Source organism: Hippopotamus amphibius, chromosome 12, assembly GCF_030028045.1.
Source record: "Hippopotamus amphibius kiboko isolate mHipAmp2 chromosome 12, mHipAmp2.hap2, whole genome shotgun sequence".
Lineage (NCBI taxonomy): Eukaryota > Metazoa > Chordata > Mammalia > Artiodactyla > Hippopotamidae > Hippopotamus > Hippopotamus amphibius.
In genome coordinates, this window is record NC_080197.1 from 86015766 (window position 1) to 86038179 (window position 22414).

At 42.1% G+C, this 22414-nt stretch overlaps 1 protein-coding gene across 3 annotated transcripts in view; it reads left to right on the forward strand.

Moving 5' to 3' along the window:
• BIN2 (bridging integrator 2) overlaps positions 1–20230 on the forward strand; it is a 33052-nt gene extending 12822 nt beyond the window's left edge. The window contains exons 3-12 of one of the 3 annotated variants that reach the window (XM_057701580.1): positions 6111–6165; positions 6460–6554; positions 7144–7239; positions 8857–8964; positions 9273–9358; positions 10680–10755; positions 11601–11683; positions 15023–15764; positions 18809–18883; positions 19694–20229. In XM_057701580.1, coding sequence (XP_057557563.1) covers positions 6111–6165; positions 6460–6554; positions 7144–7239; positions 8857–8964; positions 9273–9358; positions 10680–10755; positions 11601–11683; positions 15023–15764; positions 18809–18883; positions 19694–19723 — 1446 coding nt within the window. In that variant the 3' untranslated portion in view covers positions 19724–20229. Of the gene's footprint in view, positions 1–6110; positions 6166–6459; positions 6555–7143; positions 7240–8856; positions 8965–9272; positions 9359–10679; positions 10756–11600; positions 11684–15022; positions 15765–18808; positions 18884–19693 lie in introns of all 3 variants that reach the window. The other 2 variants (XM_057701581.1, XM_057701582.1) reach the window with 2 other exon arrangements.
• Positions 20231–22414: the final 2184 nt, after the last annotated feature.

A 22414-nucleotide genomic window follows, 5' to 3' on the forward strand; every position in this document is an offset into this window, starting at 1 on the left:
GGTGTTTACCACAGAATATGTGGCACCCATATCTATTACAGAGTCAGTCAACTTGTTCCCCACTGTCACTGTTACCTGGGGCTCCTGTGGGGAAATCAGAATTGGACGCCTCAAATCCAAGGGAGTCCCCCTGGCCTCTTACAGGCTGTCAGGGCAAGGGAAATTGCCCTGCTGCAGAAGTGGCTCCTGGTCCAAACTGGGTGTCCTGTTGAGTCCTAGATGGTGATGCTAAACCAGGTCCCTGTGCTCTGGGAGTTAACATAGAAACTTCTATTTGATCCCCACGCGTAGGAGAAACAGGAGGTGGTAAAAGGGGAGAATATATTGGTGGTGTGGGGAGGGGGTGCTGCTGGTGCAGCCTGTTCGGCCAATGAGGGAGAGCTGGATAGGTCAGAGAGGGGTTTAAGTTCTGAAGCAATATGTCCCCACTCTCATTTTCTCTCTCTTCCCTTGTAGAACAGGTTTCCCCTTGGGTTTCCTTTCAGACAGCTGCACCTTAAGGTGGCAGTCCTCTGACTCCTCTTCTTCCTGATGCAATAGCATAAATGCTTGTACCTATGAAATCTCATCTCTTTTCCCTGCTCTTTTGCAAAACACTTCTAACTGCGAGATGGTACAATAATTGAGTGAGATTCTAACATATATTGGGTCCACACCTGATTACAATAGTATATTATGTCTTTCTTCGTCATAGGCTCACGGCTTTGCTTTTCCTGTTAATCTAATATACGCCCCAAAGGCCTCTCCTTCGGGTTGATGGAATATTCCCCATTTTATAAGTTTGATAACACCAAAACACAAAAGATGCAAACAAATTCCAACAGTAAAGGCCTAAACAAATTCTAGCATCAATGCACACAGAAGCAAGACAAAACCAAGGCAAAAACCAGCGAATAGTTCCCAGCAAACCGGTTCCCAGAATCCGGTAGAGTCCAACAACAATTCACCCCTCCAGCAGGGTACCCCAACCACATTTGCTTGTCCCATAGAGGAAAAGCCCAGATTTAGAGGGACTGTGTTCATGGCCTGCACGCCGGAGCGACTTACCCTCCAGAATCAATCAAGTCCATCAACTTGTAGCCCCAGATGGAACCGAAGTTCCCCAGATAGAACCGAATCAAATCAAATCTGTTGACTCATAGCCTGAAAATGAAGTTTGTCAGTTCCTTGCTTCAACTGGCAAGCGCTGGGGTAGCCAGTGCCGCTTCAGGGAACTTTGAAGGGAGGATCCTCAGGACAGATGGTCCTGGCAGCTGCTAGGGCCTTGCCCCCAATATACCCTGACCAGCAGCTAGCCACAAGCAGCAAGGCTCCTGGCTGGCAAGCCAAATTTGTCCAAGCTTGCTCTGCTCACCGCATGACAAGCCAATGAATCGGAGACAAGGTGTTGAGGCAAGGAATGCGACTTTATTCAGAATGCTGGCAGACCGAGAAGATGGAAGCCTAGTGTCTTCAATAAACCATCTTATTGGGGTCTGTATGCCAGTTTGTTTTATATAATGAGAGAGGGAGAGGCTGTGAGGAAGTGAAGTTAAAGGGCCATCAGTCTTGCAAAAGATCTCGGGGAATAACCAGCCTAGCTGAGGGGATATGTTAATTTCAGCCATTCACACAGGTGAGCAGGGCAGATTGTCTGCCTGTGAGCTGAACAGAGGCACTTTAGTTTAACATTCAGGCAGAGGGGCAGTGTTCCCTGAGGCAGGCTATCATGTGTGATCATAATAACAAAGGCAACAAAAAGCAAGGGTTAAAGTCAAAGAAACAGATCCAACATGGAGTCCTATTTAGCTCTTCCTGGTTACAATTTGTTTACAGAACCAAATGTAAGTGTTAATAATAAAGGTGATGTTTGCATTTTTCTGCAGAATTGAATACCTGTTATAGAAAAATTGTAGAATAAACTTGTGACTCATCTTACTTAAAAGAGAAAAGAGGGGGAAAAAAGTGGATTACAGAAGTTTAACCTATGGTATATTGACTTTCCATCTCTGTGTGCCAGGCGTCACATTTATCTCATTTAATTCTGACATCAGTCCCGAAGATTGTGATCCCCTCTTTATAGTAGAAGAGAGTTAGTTATTAACTTAAATGAATATCCGGTTGCAATGCAATTCAGACACTAAATACCCAGAGTTCAAATTTCACAGGTTGAGGGCATAGTCCCCCACTAGACTACGTCACTTCAGACACCAGCCACAAAGCTCCAAAGTTCCCAGGCTACCTGCACTTTGGACAAACTGGCTACAAGTTTAAGGGTTCCTACTGGCCACTCAGCTTCCATAAATCACTAGAATGACTCACAGAACTCAGGAAAGTGCTCTACTTACAATTACAGTTTTATTATAAAGGGTACAAATCAGGACCAGCCAAATAAAGAGACATACTAGGGGAGGTCTGGGAGGATCCCAAACGTGAAGCTTCTGTGTTCTCAAGACATGTCACCTTGCCAGCACATTGATGTAGGATTACGAACCAGGGAACTCATCTAAACTTCAGGTGTCTATAGAGTTTTTATTGTGATTTCATTACATAGTCAATTATAGGCCCTGTGATTGAACTTCATCTCTAACTTCCCTCCTCTCCTTTCCCCTGGAGGTCATGCTGATACCACTTGTCTGAAAGCCCCAATCCTCTAATCACTTGGTTTGCCTTTTCCCTGACCAGCCACCATCCTGAGTCCTTTGTTTAAACTCAGGTATGATCTGAGAGGCCCACCATGAAGAACAAAGCCACTCCTATCACCCGGAAAATCCCTAGGATTTAGAAGTTACTTCTCAGGAACCAGGGCCAAAGACCAGCCAAATTCTTTATTGTATAATACTATATAAGTTAATTGAATTATATGGAAAATAATTCTTTAAAATTATATTAAAAGGATATTAGGTATAATCTAATTCAGTAGTTGACTCTATCAGAATCATTTGAGAAATATTTTTAAATGCAACATCTCTGGTAGTAGGGCTTGGGAATCTATATCTTTATACTTGTTTTAATGGAAGATTTCAAATATACACTAAGATAGAAAAACCTGTATAGTGAATCCACATGTACCCATTACCCAGCTTCAATAATTTATCAACTCCTGGGAATCTTGTTTCAGCTTTGTCTCCACCTACTTTCCCCATCCTTGATCATTAGGAAGCAGATTCTAGATATCATTTTATCTGTGAAAATTTCATTATCAGCCTCTAAAGATAAGGACTCAGAATATAACCACAAAATCATTATCATACCTAAAACATTTACTCATGACAGCAAATTAGAAAGTATATCAAGATGGAATTCCCTGGTGGTCTAGTGGTTAGGATTCTGCTCTTTGTGCTCTCAGCCCAGGACCCAGGTTCAGTCTCTGGTTGGGGAACTAAATTCCCATAAGCTACATGGCAAAAAAAAAAATATATATATATATATATATATCAAGAAAAAAATGAATTAAAAAATGATCTCACACCCTCTCATGCTACAACTACTGTGGTTTTTTTATGCTTACAATTACTTTGCTGTATATGTGTATGATCTCTAAATATATCCACAACAAATAGGTTTACAAGTGAGATTATTCCATTCATATGGTTTTGTAACTTGCTGTTTTCACTTAATAATATAATACAAATATCCTTTCAGATACTTCAGATTAAATATCCAACTAAAACAAATTTAGTAATATCTTTAAAAATTAGCAATAATTTCTTAATATCATAAAATAGCCAGTGTTCACACTCCTCTAATTGTGTCACTTTTTTTTAACAATTTGTTTAAATTAGCAATGTGTTGACAGGTTTAATAAATCTCTCAATCATAGGTTTCTAATCCCTCCTTTTTGCAGTTTATCTGTTGATGATACTGGGTGGTTTTCCTGCAGTTTCCTGCAGTCTCTAAATTTTGCTGATTGAATCTCCCTGGTGTTGTTTAACATGTTACTCTGTCTTGTATTTTCTGTAAATTAATAGTTAGATTTAGAGGCTCGATGAGATTCAGATTTTTATTTTTGTTTGTTTTGGAGGCAGGAATACTTGTTATTATAGGTGTTATATTCTTCCATCTGGAGGCACATAATGTCTGGTTGTCTCCTTTTTTGTGTGATATTAACAGCCATAGGTGATCATTAACTAGAGAATCTGTGTTTTACATTAAACTTTCTAGGTAGTTATGATGTAGCAGTCAGTCTGAGAACACCATTTGGCAACCACTGATCTAGTCTAATTCCATCAAGGGGAAATAGGATCTGATTGAGAGGGAAGTAATTTAATCAAGGTAACATACCATAAGAGTTGCAGAGCTACGATTCAAACTCAAACCCTGTGCTTTTTCCCCTGTACCTCACAAGGAGGCCTCCCTGGGCCTCTTCTCAACTCCAGTTACTGTTCTACTTTGAGCTCCAGGACAGGGATCAGTAAGTTGACATCCACTTTGAAAGGTTTCTGACTCTTGGCCCATTCTATCCCTCAGTCCTTTCTCTGCCTTATAGGTTGGTCTTACCATGGCAGATGTGTGGGTAGAAAGGGTAGGAGATGAAGGAAGCGCTATCAAGAAGAAAAAGAGGATCAGATGGGACAACCTCCTCAGAATTCCCTGTGTGAGCCCACCAACTAAACATCACTTGAGCAGGGAAATACATTTGAGAAATGAAATGGAGTGAGATCAGGAAGAAGGAAAAACTTTTCTCCTGAGAGAATGATACACATAGTAACTGGTGTCTGAACATGCTTGGAAAGTTTATTTAACAAACATTTTATAGGTATGCCGGGCACTGTGCTAGATGCTGGGACTTCAACTCGAATAAGACAACACAACACGCCTGTTCTCAAGGCTCTCATGGTTTAAGGAGAAAGACAGTGAAAATACAGTCAGGTTTGAAGCTGGACCTGGCTGTCTAAGATGAACAGGAGGAAAAAGGACAAGGTCAAAGAAATTGAAAGTGAAGTATTCCAGAAGTTGGACCAGTTGGTCATGTGTCCTACCTTTCACCTGCAATCAGTTTGTAGATAAACTTTTTTTTCTTTGAAAATTATAGAGTTAATTTAGTACTTTTTTTTTAAGCTCTTTATTGGAACATAATTGCTTTACACTGTCGTGCCAGTTTTAGCTTAAATCATCTAAACTGGTGTGAGGATCACCGTCCTGGTCCGTAGATGTGGCCCTGAAGGATACCCTTGATGTGGGCTGCACCTTTCAGTCCAGTCTCACACTCCTGAAGTCAGGCTCCAAAATGTCAATGGCCTAGCCTCAAAGTTCCTTCTTACCCAACTCCTTGAAACTGGAGTTCACATAGAGACCAGAATGGGAATGAGCTTCAGACAATACCGTGAGGAACTACTGAGGAAGCCTATGAAAAAGAGGGCTCGGAGCAGGCCATGTGAAAGATGTCTTCAAACCTGCGTACAAGAGAAATTAGCCTGCTCTGAATACAGAAGGCTACCCTAAGACCAGTGGGCAGAAGTTCTAATAGAGGTATTAAAAAATGAAGTGCAAACTAGCAACATTGTAAATCAACCATACTCCAATAAAAATTAATTTAAAAAACCCACAAAACTGTACATTGGTCAAAATCTTCCTAGAGGTGACACAATTTAATCTTATGACGGTGAACCTAAATTTTCATAAGACCTACCTGTAAGTAGGCCTGGTAAAGAGTGCTACTGATTAAAACATATAATACAGAAAAAAAAAAAAATGAAGTGTAGGGAAGAAGAGGAATGGCCTGTGTGAGGGTGCAGAGAAGGAAGAGGGCCTGGTGTCTATAGAAAATGGTAGCCGTTTATCTACCCAGAGAGGAAGGTGTAAGTCAGAGGCTCCCGTAGACATTGTCACACAGGACTGAAATTCCAACAGAGGAACTTGGGTATAGGTTCTAGTTCACAGGAAGGGAGAACAAACAGGAAAGAAGATATGCCAGTGCAATAGGAGCAATTTTCCAACTTAAAATTTGCCCCAAAAGAAACAATCTACAACTTCTTGGTAAAGAGAGTGGAGGCTAATATATAACAATTGCAGATGTTTGAAGAAATTCCAGGATTGATTTCTGCTTTTAACGTACCTTTCAACTTTGATCTCTGGAGAATCTTTCCAGATGTATCTCTTTAGTCATCATAGGCACTTTTCCCTTTCAGACGGAAGGCCACAAGTTACACAAGGACCTGAAGAACTTCCTCAGTGCAGTCAAAGGTGGGTATCAGGGAGCACAGAGGGATCCAGAGGGCGTTTATCAGCTACTGAGAGGTATGGGGAATGGAAAAAAATCAGCTGAACTCGGGTTTTTCATCTCTTGCCTGTGCCTGACTCCTGGATCTTTGTGGGCCAAGGAAGAGTAACTTTTCCTATCCTAGCCCCATCGAGCTTCTCTTCCTGATAACCCAAACCTTCTGAGTTTGTCCTTTTGGATTGGACCCACTAACTTGCCTGTCACCCATATGATTACACCAGATAACTTTATGGTAGGACTGAGTTCTCTCCTTTCAGTGATGCATGAAAGTTCAAAGAAAGTGTCAGAAACCCTGCAGGAGATCTACAGCAGCGAGTGGGATGGTCACGAAGAGCTGAAGGCCATCGTAGCGGTAAGTGTTCTGGGCTTTGCAGCTCTTCAGCACTCACTCTACCCTTATCTCAACCTCATTCCAGCTTCTCTGTCCAAGCAAATAGGAAAACAAAGGAGCCAGTTCACACTGTTCATTTGTATAGCCATGGTCACAGGTGGTAGGAAGAAGCTGTAACAGGAATATATTATATGAAAGTAAAAACAAGTTTCCCCTAATCTGTGGATTCTTCTGTTTTTTACCCTCTTCCTCTCTTTAAAACCTTAGGACGTTTTACCTACACAGAACCTAATTTGTTGTTTTTGAAAACTAACTTCATGCAGTTTTTTGCTCCCAAACTTCCCTACCCTTCAGGCTCTAGAGTCCAAGACTCTGACCATCGGTTCCTGTTCTCAATCCCTTGAATAAATGTCCAGTCTCTTATATGGCAGTTCCTTGGGGAAGGGCTCTTTCTTCCTCCGACTCTTCCCCAGAATCCCAAATGATATTCTAAAAATGTCACTGCTCCAAAAAGGAAGTTCATTGCAGTAAGAATTTGGGTATTTCGCTGGAATGCAGTTGCTGTTGAGAAGTGGAGCCCTCACCACTCCCCTCTGCCTCTATCCCATAGAATAATGATCTCCTTTGGGAAGACTATGAAGAGAAACTGGCTGACCAGGCTTTGAGGACCATGGAAAACTATGTGGCCCAATTCAGCGAGATTAAGGTAATCAATTTACAGAATCAAAGATGGGTTATGGGTGGCCCATATAAGTTAGAAAACACGTTGGGTTAAAAGTATAAGTAGAGTTAGAGCCCAGTTAGGAATAAAGTTGGGTAGGTTAGGAAAAAGGTTGAAAATTGAGGGTTAGACAAGAGGTTAGGGTGGAGAGTTAGAGGTAGTGTGAAGGTTACATTTAGACTTAGATTTCAGTGAACTAGATTTGGGCTGGTTTTGAATTAGATCCAGGTCAGGGCATCCCTTTTTGTTGTGAGAAAAAGTTGGTGGGACTAAAGATTGTTTGTTTGTTTGTTTGTTTTTGGTTGCCTTGGGTCTTTGTTGCTGCACATGGGCTTTCTCTACTTGCAGTGAGCGGGGGCTACTGTTGGTTGTGATGCATGGGCTTCTCAGTGCAGTGGCTTCTCTTGTTGAGGAGCATGGACTCTAGACGCTCGGGCTTCAGTAGTTGCAGCACAAAGGCTCAGTAGTTGTGGCTTGTGGGCTCTAGAGCACAGGCTCAGTAGTTGTGGCGCATGGGCTTAGTTGTTCTGCAGCATGTGGGATTTTCCCAGACCAGGATTGAACCTGTGTCCCCTGCATTGGCAGGCAGATTCTTAACCACTGTGCCACCAGGGACGTCCCGCTAAAGATGTTTATTGTAGAGAAGAGGAAACTTGGAGGAGTCATAATAATTATCTTCAAATACTTGAAAGTCTGTTAGGTAAAAGAGGAATTCAACCTGTTCTAAACTGTTCCAGAAAGTAGAATTAGAATTCATTAATTCATTCAACTTACAGTTATTAAACATCTACTCTGTTGGGCACTGTGCTGGTTTCAGATTACTATAGGAAGAAATTGAAGCCTCACTTAAATTTTTCATAGCTAAAGCCTTTCAAAAAAGAAATGAAATATACTGTGAGATAGCGACTTGTCTATCCTCTGTTCAAGCAGAAGTCGAACTGCTTCTTGTCTTAGATAGTGTAGAGAAGCTTTGTGTATTCAGTAGGAAGTTGGATCAGATAATCACCAAGATCCTTTCCAATCCTGCTTGTGAGAACAAGACAAAGCCATTAACATTGTTTGCCTCTCCCTGGAATAATTTGTAGTTGGGTTGAGATTGAGTAGACGTTCTCTCAGTGCTCATAATAGTTTACTATTTGTATTATGCTTTAGGATTTTCAAAGCCCTTTATATTCAGCATTTGATCTTTAAAATAACACTGTTGGCCAGATGAGTCTCCTGAGGCTCCGAAAGCCGTGTGCTTTGCCCTAGGTGACGAGGCGAATAAATGGCAGCACTGGGAGTAAACCCCAAACTCCTGACTTTCAATTTAGTAGGATTCTCAAGGCCATTTCTTCCAGGTGCTGAACCAGTTTCTAGTAGGTTCATAAGATATATTAAAATCCAGTGAAGGCTTCCAGGTGCTCTGGAGGATTACCCTCTCCCTCCCCGTGAGAATTCCCATTCTTTCCAGACAATGACGGAGATCCCTTTGGCACAAAACCCTGTTAGAAAGTAAAATCTGATAGTAGGACAGGAATCTTGCCTCTCTGATACTCTGTTACCCACATCCTGGCCACTGAAAAGGGAATGTCAAGGCCCTCTCTCTTGACTCTGGGTTAGGAAAGAATTGCCAAGCGGGGACGGAAACTGGTGGACTATGACAGTGCCCGACACCACCTGGAGGCGGTGCAGAATGCCAAGAAGAAAGATGAGGTCAAGACTGCCAAGGTAAAAAAACGTCCTAGTAAAAACTTCCTGCCCTGCCTCTCCCCAGATGGTGGCAGGTGGTTGGGCCAAGCTGGGTTTAGGAAACGATACGTTCAGCCTCCAGTGTCTTGAAGGAAATCCTGTTTCCTCTGACACTGATGCGCTAAGGATAGTCAGAGACTTGAGTCTGGGGAGGACATAGGTCTGGGGAAGGAGTGGCATGGTTCCAAGTAAACCTAGTCCCTGAAAAAATACAGAGAATAAAGAAAGTAGCCTCTAGCTTTGAGTTCAAGAATGAGGGGAATTGTCCTGTCTCTTTTACCACCTAGGCAGAGGAAGAGTTCAACAAAGCCCAGAGTGTATTCGAAGATCTGAACCAGGAACTACTAGAGGAGCTGCCTGTTCTTTATAATAGGTAATGACTGAGATTCAGGAAAGGACTGGACCCCAGGGCCAGTGGAGTCCCAGGCCACCTGGCAGCCCAGACATGTCACCTCATGAAAAGAGCCCTGGTCTAAGAGTGGGATGTAGCCTCAGCCCTACTCGTAACTTGCTGTGTGGTATTAGGCAAGCCGCCTTATCTCTCTCGACCCTGATTTCTTCGTTTGCAATACAGAGAGAACCATCCTTGCCCTACCAGCTTTTCTGGGTTTAAAGACAAGATGCTTCTTGGATAGGAGAAATCTTGGCAAGTAAAGTATTATCATCACGCATACTAGGAGTATCTGGTTTTATGCTTGAGCGTGTATTGTTTTAATCAGGCTTGGTTAGTGAACATCCGGATTAACATAGAAGATAAACCATAGGATGAGTATTTCCATTAATGAAGATGTCTTTGCTTCACAGTACGTAAAAATGTTTTAGATGTAAATTTTCCACACTGGAAGAGGAATCTGAACAGAAGCTTTATTTGTATCCTGTTTTCTTTTCATTGTGCAAGATATGCTTTAATGCAGTTGTAGTCAGAGTATTTTATATTGTCACTTTATATTAATCTATGAATGAGGGAGCCTTTTTAATCACATTAATTGTGTGATTCATAATTTAAACAGAATTGAAATTTAATAGTTTCTTACAGTTAGTAAACTTCCCCAGTTCATTTATGGTAGATTTCCATTAATGTACATACAGCTTCAAAGAAGTTCAAGTATTGCATACTGAGAAAGCATACTTATTATAATAATTATGATTGTATGGCCTTATATTTATATGGCACTTTTTTTTTTTACGCTCTTTATTGGGGTATAATTGCTTTACACTGTTGTGCCAGTTTCTGCTGTACAACAGAGTGAATCAGCTGTATTTATACATATATCCCCATATCCCCTCCCTCCCACAACTCCTTCCCACCCTCCCTATCCCACTCCTCTAAGTCATCACCAATCATCAAGTTGATGTACGGCAGTATAAAAATTCTTCAAAGCACTTTCATGTCTACTTCAATAAGCAAAGAGCCTGAATCAGATAACTTCTTACATGGGAACTGTTATTCTTTGGTGTCAGCCTAGGCTGGTTGTGTCTCCTCTGGCCTTCCCACTCTTGAGAGTCCGGTGTACCCCTGGCCCAGCTCTGATGAATCCAGATCCCAGAACATTCTGAGTCTAGCCTGTGGGGAGCTTTCCTGTGAGGAGACAGGCAGTGGCTGGCTTTGGCTTATACTCCTACCTTGTACTTCAAACAAAGACTTCCTTTACCAACACTTACCTGTACATGTTTGTTGTTTTGCCTCCTGTTAGTCGTATTGGCTGTTATGTGACCATCTTCCAAAACATTTCCAACTTGAGGGACGTCTTCTACAGGGAAATGAGCAAGGTGAGAAACATCCGGCCAGTTTAGACATCTAAGAGGGTTTTTCTAACAAATAGGAAGGTCACTCTAAATTACATAACCTCATTAAATATTCATATTGGCATCACAAATTTTTACTTCTTTCTCATGATGAAATAATAGCGCTTGGCAGACTGTTGAACTGTATTAAAGCACATGTTTATATAATGTCAGAGGGTCCTCTCCATCTCCATTAGCAACGGAATAATGGCATCCAGATGAGCCTCAGATTCATAAAGGAGATTAGGCCTATGGAAGGGGCAGCTGAAATGAGGAACCAAGTCGTTCAGTCTCTGTCTTCTGCTGCTGGGGAGCAGAGAGGGCAGTGTTTAAGCACAGGTCAGTTCCTCAGGTAGTCGGTCTTGAATAGGGCCAATCCTGTTCAGTGACGGGCAGCTGCATACCATGACCTCATGGGGCCTTTTCTAGTCCTGTGATTCCAAGACTCTTTGCTATTGCAATGCTAATTATATCCACATCCACATCCACACATGTTCCTCTCCACAGTTTCTTTGGCTAAATTATGATTTGCCACATTAACACTGCAATGAATTTTTGTTCCCTGGATCACCTAAGAGAAGCTAGAACCCCAAATCAACATCATGTATCAAGGACCCAGCCGTGGAAGAGCTGCCAGTCTGATGGAAGAGGCAGAACTTAAGATGTAGTAAAGGAAGAAGGGGTGATGGGACAGGACCCTGGACACTAGTGCATAAGAAATAAGGAATTTTATCATGAAGGGTAGGGAGGCTTTATTTTGGAGGGAGAAGAGATATGGCAGTCTCAGGTTCCCGCGTGGTCAGCATCTCCCTCTCTCTCGCTCACTCCAGCTGAACCACAGTCTCTACGAGGTGATGAGCAAACTGGAGAAGCAACATTCCGACAGAGTCTTTGTGGTGAAGGGGCTCTCAAGGTGAGCCACTTTTTTTTTTTTTTTTAATTTATTTATTTGGTTGCACCAGGTCTTAGTTGCAGGTGGGTTCCTTAGTTGTGGCATGTGAACTCTTAGTTGTGGCAAGCATGTGGGATCTAGTTCCCTGACCAGGGATCAAACCTGGGCCCCCTGCATTGGGAGTGCGAAGTCTTGACCAGTGTGCCACCAGGGAAGTCCCAGTGAGCCACTTCTGAGACTTATTTCTGTTTGGTTTGTCCTGTGTGTGAATACATTCAACACTCTTGTGTCCGATCTCAAATCCTGACCTTCCCTTTGTGTTCATGTACATAATATTGTTTTTTGTTTTTGCTATACCCCTATATAAATTATTTTTCTTTTTATGAAGTATTTCAGTGACAACTAAAGGTATAAAGAATAACACAACAAATAGTCATATACTCACGACCAAATTTAAGAAATCAACTATTGGGAATTCCCTGGAGGGTCCAGTGGTTAAGACTCCACTGCAGGGGGCACGAGTTCGATCCCAGGTTGAGGAACTAAGATTCCGTATGCTGTGTGGCGCAGCCAAAAAAAAAAAAGAAAGAAAGAAATCAGCTATTATATATATAATTAAATCTCCCAGTGCCCCTTCCTCACTCACTTTCTCGTCCTGCCCCCAACCAAGGGTAACCACTATCTTAAATTTAATATTTATTATTCCCCCGTATGTCTTCTTACTTTTGTTATGTACATAAATGGACACATAGAAAATATTATTTTGCATGTTTTAAACATTTATTTAAGTAGAATTATATTGTATGTATTCTTTTGCAACTTCTTTTGTTCTCTTAGTGTTGTTCATGAGATTTCCTTTTTGCTGCATGTTGCTAGCTCTGATCTTTCCTTTTCATAATTGTTATAGATGCTATTGTATGGCTAGTTCACAGTTTATTTCTCTGAACTACTAATGGACATTTGGGTTGTCTTCCAGTTTTATGCTATTACAAATAATGGTGCAGTAAACACATTTCACATTTCTCCTTGTGAATATTATCAAGAGTTTCTTTAGGATGTATACTGGGAGTGGAATTGCTAAGTCATAGGGTCTGTGCATTTGGGCTTCTTCAGCCTTGCTAGATGTTACCATTGCCAAATTGCTCTCCAAAGTGATTGTTCCGATTTACAACCCACCAGCAGTGAATAAAAGCCCTCATTGCTCTATATTCTTGCTACATGTGACATTGTCAGACTGCTTAATTTTTCCAAGGTAATATATGAAATGGAATTTTTGCAGTTTTAATTATGTCTCCACAATGGCTGGTTAACCTGAACATCTTTTTGTGTTATTGGCTTTTTAAGGTACCTTTTCTGTGATTTGCATGTTTATCCTTTCTTCACATTTTTCATTTGGATTGTTTACCCTTTTGAAAAAATTAATTTACGTGAGATGGGGTTTTTAATATATTCCAGATATTAGTCCTTTAATGATATGCATTGCAAGTTTCTTAACCTGTTATGGCTTGCTTTTCTGTGTGTGTGTGTGTGTCTGTGGTGTGTCTGTTGCCTTCATACATTCTTTATGCTGGTAAATGTAAGCAATTCACTGGTGCCTCAGATTGTGATCATTTTCTTATTCCAAAGTCTTTGTTTAAGAAGTTTTATTAAGTTCCTTCTATACACAAGGTTTTATGCTGAGAGTTAAGGATCTAAAGACATAGGTGACTTGTCTTTCCCGTGAAGTGATTTATAAAAGTTGGAAGGACACAAGATGTGCCTAAGGAAACAAGGAACAATATAAGATTGCGCATACTAAGTGCCTAAGGAAACCAGTAGGAATTCCAAGAGTTAAGTAACTGCAGTGTGCAGATAGATGGTCAGGGAAGGCTTTAAGGAGGTGGTGAAACTGAGCTTGAGATTTGAAGGAAAAATGGGGCTCAGTTTGTTGTTTCTCCTACTCATTTAGCAATTAGTTACAGACTGTTAAAAAGAATCAGTAACAGGCCAATATAGATGTTCCTTTTACTCCAAAAACTCTATTTCTCCTCTTCCCAGCATTGAAAACCAGAATTCTAAGTGTCCATTCATCTGAAACTTACCATCACTTACACCAAGACGTCCCAGAACCTTGTAGGGAAATCTGGTCTATCTTGCTGTTTCCTGGGCCTTCTAAACCTACTGACCTGCTCACTGCTAGTGCTAGAAAGAACCTCGTGTCACTTATCTTACCTCAGAAACTCCCATAGGGCTGGAACTAAGTTTTTCTTTCTTTTCCTGTCACCATCTCCCATCCTTGAACCCAGGATACAGCACATAGCTGGTACATGTCAAATAAATATTTGTGGGTTTCTTAATCAGTAGTGGATGGTAGGCACTTAAGGAGGTGAGGCACTTAAGGAGGTGAGTAGGAGTCAAGCTGATGTTGGCTGTAGAAGCACTCAGCGCAGTATCCAGCATACTCAATAAATGTTCTAGTCAGTTTTCATTGTTCGTGGTAGTTTTGTTCTATAAAGTCACCACAAGCACTGAATTAGTGAATAATGAACCATTGCTCCTAGGGGAAACACAGGGTTAGGTTCCTGTGAGCCCCTGGTCCTAACATTTTCATCCAGCTATCAATACATAACTTTTCTTGTGTGTGTTTTTGTTTAAAGACACCTCATTTAATACATATTGTTGATTTATTCGTATTGAACTCACAACCACCAGCACTATGCCTGAATGAAGCTTATCTAACATATGTGTTTTCTCTGTAAGGTACATCACAGACTTTCTGCTCTCAAAAGCACTTTAGCACTATACTTGGAGGCCATTTTAAACAGCAAAATCACCAACAAAAAGCACAACAGTGTGAAAAACTTGGCAAACAGGACATACTTACAGTAAGAGAGCTAAAACAGGAAGGCAGAGGCTTGCCTTGTTAGACCTCAGCTGGGAACGTACTGGTCAGGCACTCATTCTTCACAGCTGACATGTGTCCATGAATGACCGTGAAGGCACCATGAGTGTTATTTTGAGGTTATAAATAAATTTCAGGAGGTAGGTGAATTTGCAGATACAGAATCTATGAGGATCAACTGTGTATCACTCTTGAATCTTTTCCCCAAGGAAAATATTTTGCTAATATATTGCTGAGTTTTTTTCCAGTCTCTTTCTTTATATATTTTTAGATAATTGAGATCTCAATACAGATCAAATTGTATAGCCTTTTTCCACTTCACTTTATAGCATAAGCATTATTACAAATTATACAGACTTTCTAATATCATTTTAAATTGCTTTATTGTTTTATTATTATGTGAATGTATCATTATTTATTCAGAGTATCTAGATTCCGGTTTTTAGCTATTCTGAATCTAAATGCCCTTCCTTTTTTAGCAGCAACAGACGCTCTTTAGTTATCTCTTCCCCAGTTCGAACATCTACAGTCTCCAGCCCTCTTACCTCACCTACCAGTCCCTCTGCACTTTCCTTGACGAGTGAGAAGGACTCCATCTCAGCAAGTGAAGAAGAGCTGGCATCTGATCCAGCCCAGGGAGAAGACAACTCCAAGATTAAAAAAGAGCCCTTAAAAGACAAAGAAACAGAGGAGGAGGCTGAAGCAAGCTCCTCTGAGGAGGAAGAGCCTCAGCTATCCTGCAATGGCCCCACCCAGGCCCAGCCCTCACCCACCGTTGAAGGTGGAGAGTCCCAGGAGGAAGTTCTCTCTTGCTCCCCAGCTCCATCTCCAGACAGAGCTCTTATCCCTTCAGAGCAGGCTTCATCTTTCCCAGAAGTAGTCCTCCGAACCCGCACCTCAAGTGAAGGATCTGAACAGCCAAAGAAAGCTTCTATGCAGAGGGCCTCAGCACCGCCTAGTAGGCCTCCTCCACCCAGAGCCACTCCCAGCCCCAGGTCCTCCTTAGGGAACATGCCCTCCAGCCCTACAGCCTGTGATTCACCCACCAGCCCCAGGGCCTCCTTGGAGGCTGAGACTCCAAGTTGTAAGGCCCCCTTAGAGGCTTCTCCTGATCCACAGCCACCAGAGAAGCCAGTAAGAACTCCTGAGGCCACAGAAAAGGAAAACACCGACAACCTGAACCCAGAACTTTGTACTTCCCCTACCATGGTGACCTCTCAGGTGAGAAGGGGTTGGTTGAGTCTTTATTCCCTTTTATAACCTCCATGTAGATCATTTTTACTATGGTCAGGTTGCCCCACAGTAGATAAGATTTTATGTCATTATGTTACAGTATCAAGGATACTCTTGGACACCTTTTTGGTTCTGGGGATTGTTTCACATCTTCATAGCAACTAATTTAGTGATCTCTACTCCTAGGGTAGTTGCCTTCTGCAAAGGGCTGATCTCTAATATTATTATAAGCAGATTCTTACTAATTTCTTTCTTTTGCTCCAAGTTCTGGGAGTTCCCAATATAAAGAACCTACAGCTGGATCCTGATCTTTACTTTTTTTAATGCGGGACAGGGAGGAAGGTCTCAATTCACTTTGTCATTGTTGTGACTGTGGTGAATAGACCTCAAGCAAAATGGCATCAGCAAATTCCCAAGGTGTATCTTCTATGATGAGAGAGGCCTAGAGGAAGGAACTCACAGAGGGAAGGTAAAGCAAAAGGGATGGTCTTTTGAAAGGTGAAAATATGAATGAGAAAAGGATTGTGTTAAAATAGAGACACAGACCCTCCGGAGAGCTACCAATACTGTGAAGAATCTGAAAATCAAGTCATATTCTATTCAAATTACATGGGAAGTCTATCATAGAGGAGAGATCTGACTTGTTCTATAAGACTCCTGAGGACAGGAAAAGGCCCTATGTGTCAAGTGTTTTTTTTTGCTTGTTTGTTTGTTTAAAGTACATTTTGGATCATTATAAGAGGAACTTTCAGCAATAAGCTCTTTTAAAAAATTATATGGGCAGAAAAACTTTTTTAATATAGGGGAAAAGAGGCACAAGGACATCCAAAAACCAAAACAGGATGGGCCCCCTTGAAAAATAGTTCCCCTTTCTGGCTGTTAAAAGCTAAGGCTATATGGTCCCCTGTCAGGTGCATCGTGGAGAGGATTGTGGTGCAACATCTGACTAGATGGCACCCAGATTCATTTATTCATTCCACAATCACTCATTAAACCCCTGCTGTGTGCCAGGCACTTTTCTAGGAAGTGGGGTATTACAGTGAATAACACACAAAATTCTCTGCCTTCCTGCATCTTACATTCTAGTGGAGGGGGAGAAAAACACAAAACAGTAAGTAAAATTACAGTTTGGTGGTGATAAGAGTTATGGAGAAAAATTAAGCAGGGCAAGGCACAGGGAGTGGGGGCTGAATTGCCATTTTAAACAGAGTGGTCAGGGAAGGTGACATTTGGGCAATGAAGGAGGCCAGGGCATGCGCCATGTGGCTGTGTGGGAGTGCGAGGTGTCTGGTACCCCTTGGATCACACCACCCTACTACTAAATATGCCTACCTGAAGGTCGACCAGGCTATCTTGGGGGCCTCCTGGTGTCTGAGAGGAGCTAACATGGACAGGGCACTAAGGGTGTGATGTCTGGCAAGGCAAGGAGGATAGAAGACAAGAGGATGTAAAGCTTATCTCAGCTGACTCCCCTGAAATACTCAAATCTGAGTCATCAGCAGTATTATGCCCTCAGTCTTGATTAACGTGAGCTACTGAAGGTCCTAACAGAGCACAAGATAAGACTTTCCCTTGGCTGATTTCCGGTCTGAGGTAGCTATGCTGAGAGATATGCAGGGCAGTTGGATGGTGAGTAAGCACAAGGTAAACGTGTGATTTTGCATAGCTGAAAAGCGTAGCCACTTCTCTGCCACACTGAAAAGAGCAACTCAACTGTATGGAAAATGCAAAATTAAATTTGACTTTGTAATATATTATATGATTTTAGTATAGAGACAGCAATAGAATGACCTGTTTGGTTCAGGTGAATAATAAAACAAGTTTTGCATTCTTGGAGTAATTTTACTGAAGGGGAGATTATGGGGGCCAGGATGCTTCCTGACTATTTTGAGGAGCTGGCTAGTAACACTGTCCTCCTTGGGAAAGAGGTACAGGACACAACCTCCTTCCCCTGAGGCTACCTCCTTATATTTGGGATTTATAGTCTTTCCTTACTCCCAGCCTCTCCTGTGGGATTGCTTTGGGCATGGGCTAAGGAGACATATTTTTCCTATGGAATTAAGCAGTAGAGCATCTTAGATCCTGGCGTCAGTATCATCAGTCCCCTGAAGCCCATGTCCTGTAAGATTTGTTCATCTCCCTCACAGATACATCATGAATCATCTTTTCTCTCAAGCAGAATTATGGACATATCACATATAAAAATGGGTAAATAAAAAGATAACTGAGCAACTCTGTTCTTGCTCAGCATTTGACTCACCTGAGAGAAAAAGAACATATTGATAACTTTCTTGGCGGTGTTAGTAGTCTTACCTTTGAAGTAATTCATGGCCTAGAATCAGCAGAGAGAGTAAGAAGAAGGAAATTTTCCTGAAAGGAGAAATCACAGAATTTCGAGTGGCTGTCATACTGTTAGAAATCAGCTCTACTTTAAAAGGGTGCATTTTATAGTGTGTTAAATTTCATTTAAAAAAAATTCATTGTAAACCTTAGAGCGCCAGGGTCTTCCCCTGGCTTAGTAGTTCCTAGACACGGCTTTTTCCACACCTTGGGCTCCCATCTCAGGACCTAGACCTTTACCCAAAGAAACCATCATACCACTTGTCCCTCCTAACTGCCGTGGGTTAGGATCATCAAAGTGTGAGAACTGCTGTGCATTCTTGAGGAGGATTAGTCTAAAAGTGGTAGGTAGTTGTTTTAAACAAGACCTATGTTTATACCCTCACAGACTCTCCCATACGTATACATATAGATGCGTGTCACACAAATCACGGAAACAACTCTTGAATCCGAAGACCTGATTTCCTGTTCCAGCAAGTCGTTTCACCCTTCAAATCTTGGTTTCCTGATCTGAGAAAGGATGACAATAAAGCCTTCCCTGATGCTTTCAGGCTGTAGGGAAACAACATTGTAGGGTTGCCGTTAGTATTATCTATGACCTTTATAAAGTGTAAGGCACAAAAGACCTTTCTAAGCTGAGAGGGGGGGGGAGGTGAAGCCACATCTCACCAGCAGAACTCTTCTTTTCGTAGAACCAAGATCTTCAGCCTCATGTTTCTGTGGTTCCAGAAGAGAGCAGCAGCATAGCACCTGAGCCTCAGGAAGAGGTGAGGAGGCCAGACACGCAGAGAATAGGATGGGTGGTGAGACTGGGATTGGGGATGTTCAGAGGTTTGGCTACCGGCCGGAATCCTCACTGTGGGCTGCGAGGGGAACCCAGCAGTGAATGGTATCCTTAGGGCAAAGTCAAGCAGGTGGGAGCCAGAAGAACCAAGAGTAAACGTGACGTTGTGGTTCTTTTGTGCCCATTTCCCAACTGGCCTTGAACCTCCTGACCTCTTCCCATGGCCCTATCTCCTAAGAATTTATTTAGTTATACCTGAACTTACTTCAAAAAGGAGTTAAGAGATACAAAAGGTATACAAAAAGGTAAATACACAGACACATCCACATGAAATGTAGTAAAGTAACTCAGAAGGGTACTAGTGAGAGTGCCATGAAATGGAGCCATGAATTAGGCAAGTACAAAAGTGCATTCTATAAAATAGACTTACGAAGCATAGACCACAAAATCAGTTCCAGGCTTTCTAACATCCAAGAAGAAGAAGAAAAACCTGATCCGTTTATCCAATTTATGATGGCCATTCCTTAAGAGAACAATTCCTGCTTTGGGCAGAAATCTCTTCTGAGAATCCTCATAAAGAGATGGTGGATGACATAATGAACAGTATCTGCAACAAGTCTTTACAATAATCCCAACAGCCAGTTTCACATCGCCACCGCCACCCCCCCCACTGCCCCAGGCCAGTGCATTACATGAAATATAATTCAGGACAAGAAAATTGAGTTTTCACCCCCCCTTACGTGGTTGGTGGGAGGGCAGGTCAGCATCTAATGCAATCATGTTTACTTTCCAGGTGTCTACCATTCAAAGTGCACAACTCTGAAGAGGAACTGCCAAGACCTCCCCACACACACCTCCCCAGAGAAGCCCCTCAGCCAGAGAATATAAGTCAGAGGGACTTAAGATCTAGCATTCATTTCTGGTTTCTTAAACTATGAATGCTGGCGGTCTCCAAAGACCTAGCATTAATGGCGGCTGAGCAGCAGACTTACAGGAGGGAGGGAGGCCAGCTTGGGAGAAGAGACTGTTAGAATATTTAATTCAGGTTTTAGCACTGCTAGAATAACAATTTATATACTAATTAAGGGGGCTAAAATGACTGTAAAAAGCAAGAGCATCTGTAGACATAGACATTTGTCCACACACAGACATACAACCACACATACTCAGAGAATAGTGAACAAATCTTTGATGTACCACTCATTTTGCAAGACTTAAAACCAAAAGAACAGATTTTCAGATTGTTAAATAAAGTATTATTCTGACAACGTATGGATTTTTTGTTTGACAAAGGTATTCCAACCCAGCAACACTGTTCTCCACTTAGGCAAGGTTATTAACTCTACCCCAGGTTCAGAAAGCTTTAGTCACGTCCCTGGCCCCCAGCTAACCTTACCTCCTGGCTATAACTCTTTGATGATGCCAGGGGCCACAGGCTTCTCTCTTCAATCTAGATGCTTTATTGCCTGCCTCCCTATCCCTTTGGTTAATAAGCAAATATTCTTGGAAAGGGTTTGTATTTTAGAGCTGTATCTAATGTCTACAGTTTGGTACTTGGTATATAAGGATCTGAGCAGGATGGAAGATATGGAACTCCAAGTGAAGGGAAAGGACACATGGTATAGATACAAAGTATAATGGAAATGGTATGGAATTTGGAGTCAGAAGTCCTGGATTCAAGTCCTGTCATTTGCTTCTATGAAAACATTAAAAACTAACTTTGGGGATTCCTAGGTGGCGCAGTGGTTGAGAATCTGCCTGGCAATGCAGGGGACACAGGTTCAGCCCCTGCTCCAGGAAGATCCCACATGCCATGGAGCAACTAAGCCGGTGCGCCCCAACTATTAAGCCTGTGCTTTAGAGCCTGTGAGCCACAACTGTTGAGCCCATGTGCTGCAACTACTGAAGCCCACACGCCTAGAGCCCGTGCTCCGCAACAAGAGAAGCCATGGCAATGAGGAGCCCGCGCGCCACAACGAAGAGTAGCCCCCACTCACCGCAACTAAAAAGAAAGCCCGCGCACAGCAAAAAAGACCCAACGCAGCCAATAAAATTAATAAGTAAATAAATTTATGAAAAAAACTAACTTTGAAGTCCTGCCACCCTGATAAACATGCATACACATGCAAGCACTCATCCATCTTTGCTTTTGTTTCTGGGGGTGATAGATGATGTCACTATTCAGTCATTCAGCAAGAAGTTATTGAGTACTCTGCCAAGCGCTGTACTAGGTACTAGAGAAATAATGATGAGGAAAAAAACTAAACTTTATGGAGACAGAATACTAAGCAGGGAGCAGAATAGGCAGGATTTAGCAATAAGTGAGAGGAGACATGATGAAAACTAAAGTTTAAAGGAATTATTTTAGGTTGGGCTTGAGAGACTAGAATTTGGTGGTGCCATTTCCTGAAGTGGTGACTGTGGGAGGAAGTGCATCATATGTGAATTTTCTGGTTGCAAGCAACAAACTGACACAATTAAGCACTAAAGGATATGTTGGAAGGTTATTATGCAGCTCATAGAACTGAAAGAATAACCAGGCTGCAGAAACAACCAGTTCACGGATGTCTCTGGCAGGAATCTGTGCACTGCCCATCCAGGCAGCTGTCATTGGAAGACTCAGCTTCAGCCACTTCCTGCCACTGTGTCCTTTCCAGATCCAGATTCCCTGGAGGAATAATCTGACTGGCCCAGTTTGGAGGGAGGCATGTTAGTGTCTACAAGGACAGGAAGAGGAGTGGTGGTGGTGGTAGGAGGTGGGAGTAAGGAGGGTGGATTACGAGGAAGCTTTTAGGATGATAGAAATGTTCCTAGATTTGATTGTGGTGATAGTTTAATGTGTATACATGTGTCAACGCTGATCAAATTGTATCCTTTATTTGCAGTTTATTGGGTATCGCATACAAACATTGATACAAAGAGCTTGAGAACTTGCACACTTTTCAGTTGACATGTCCATTAGGGAGCTGGAAATGCATATTTGTATTTAGGAGTCACTTTCCTAAGATCTAATCCTGTTACTCTTCCATTTAAAAACCTTCAAAGGATCTCTACTGCTGTAAAAGCCCTACTGTCTGTATTTTAATTCCTCTCCTAGAAGGCATCCCACTCCCCTAGCACTCAGTCACTGCTGGGAGTGATCCTCCAGGGCTAATGGAAGGGTGGGGAAATGCTAGGAATACAGGCTCCTGGCTGTCCAAAGTCCTTCAGGACCTGCTTAGAATGCCCCTCCCATCGTGCCTTTTCTCTACCAGGCTTTCTCTGATCCTCATCTCCTAGGAAACTGATCCTCTTTGGAGACTGTGCCAGAGAGGACTTCTGGGGACTTGTGGTCTGGTGGTTGGGAGATAAGCACTCAAGGTAACTGCTACAAAAGAGGCACAAATGAAGTGGAAAATGTTACTAAATTGTGAGACTGACACTTCATTTGCATATGGCCCTACTGGAGGCTCCAGGAAGACAGGAAAGGGCCAGTAAGCTGGGCATGAGTAATAATTTTGCTTATCTTAACGTA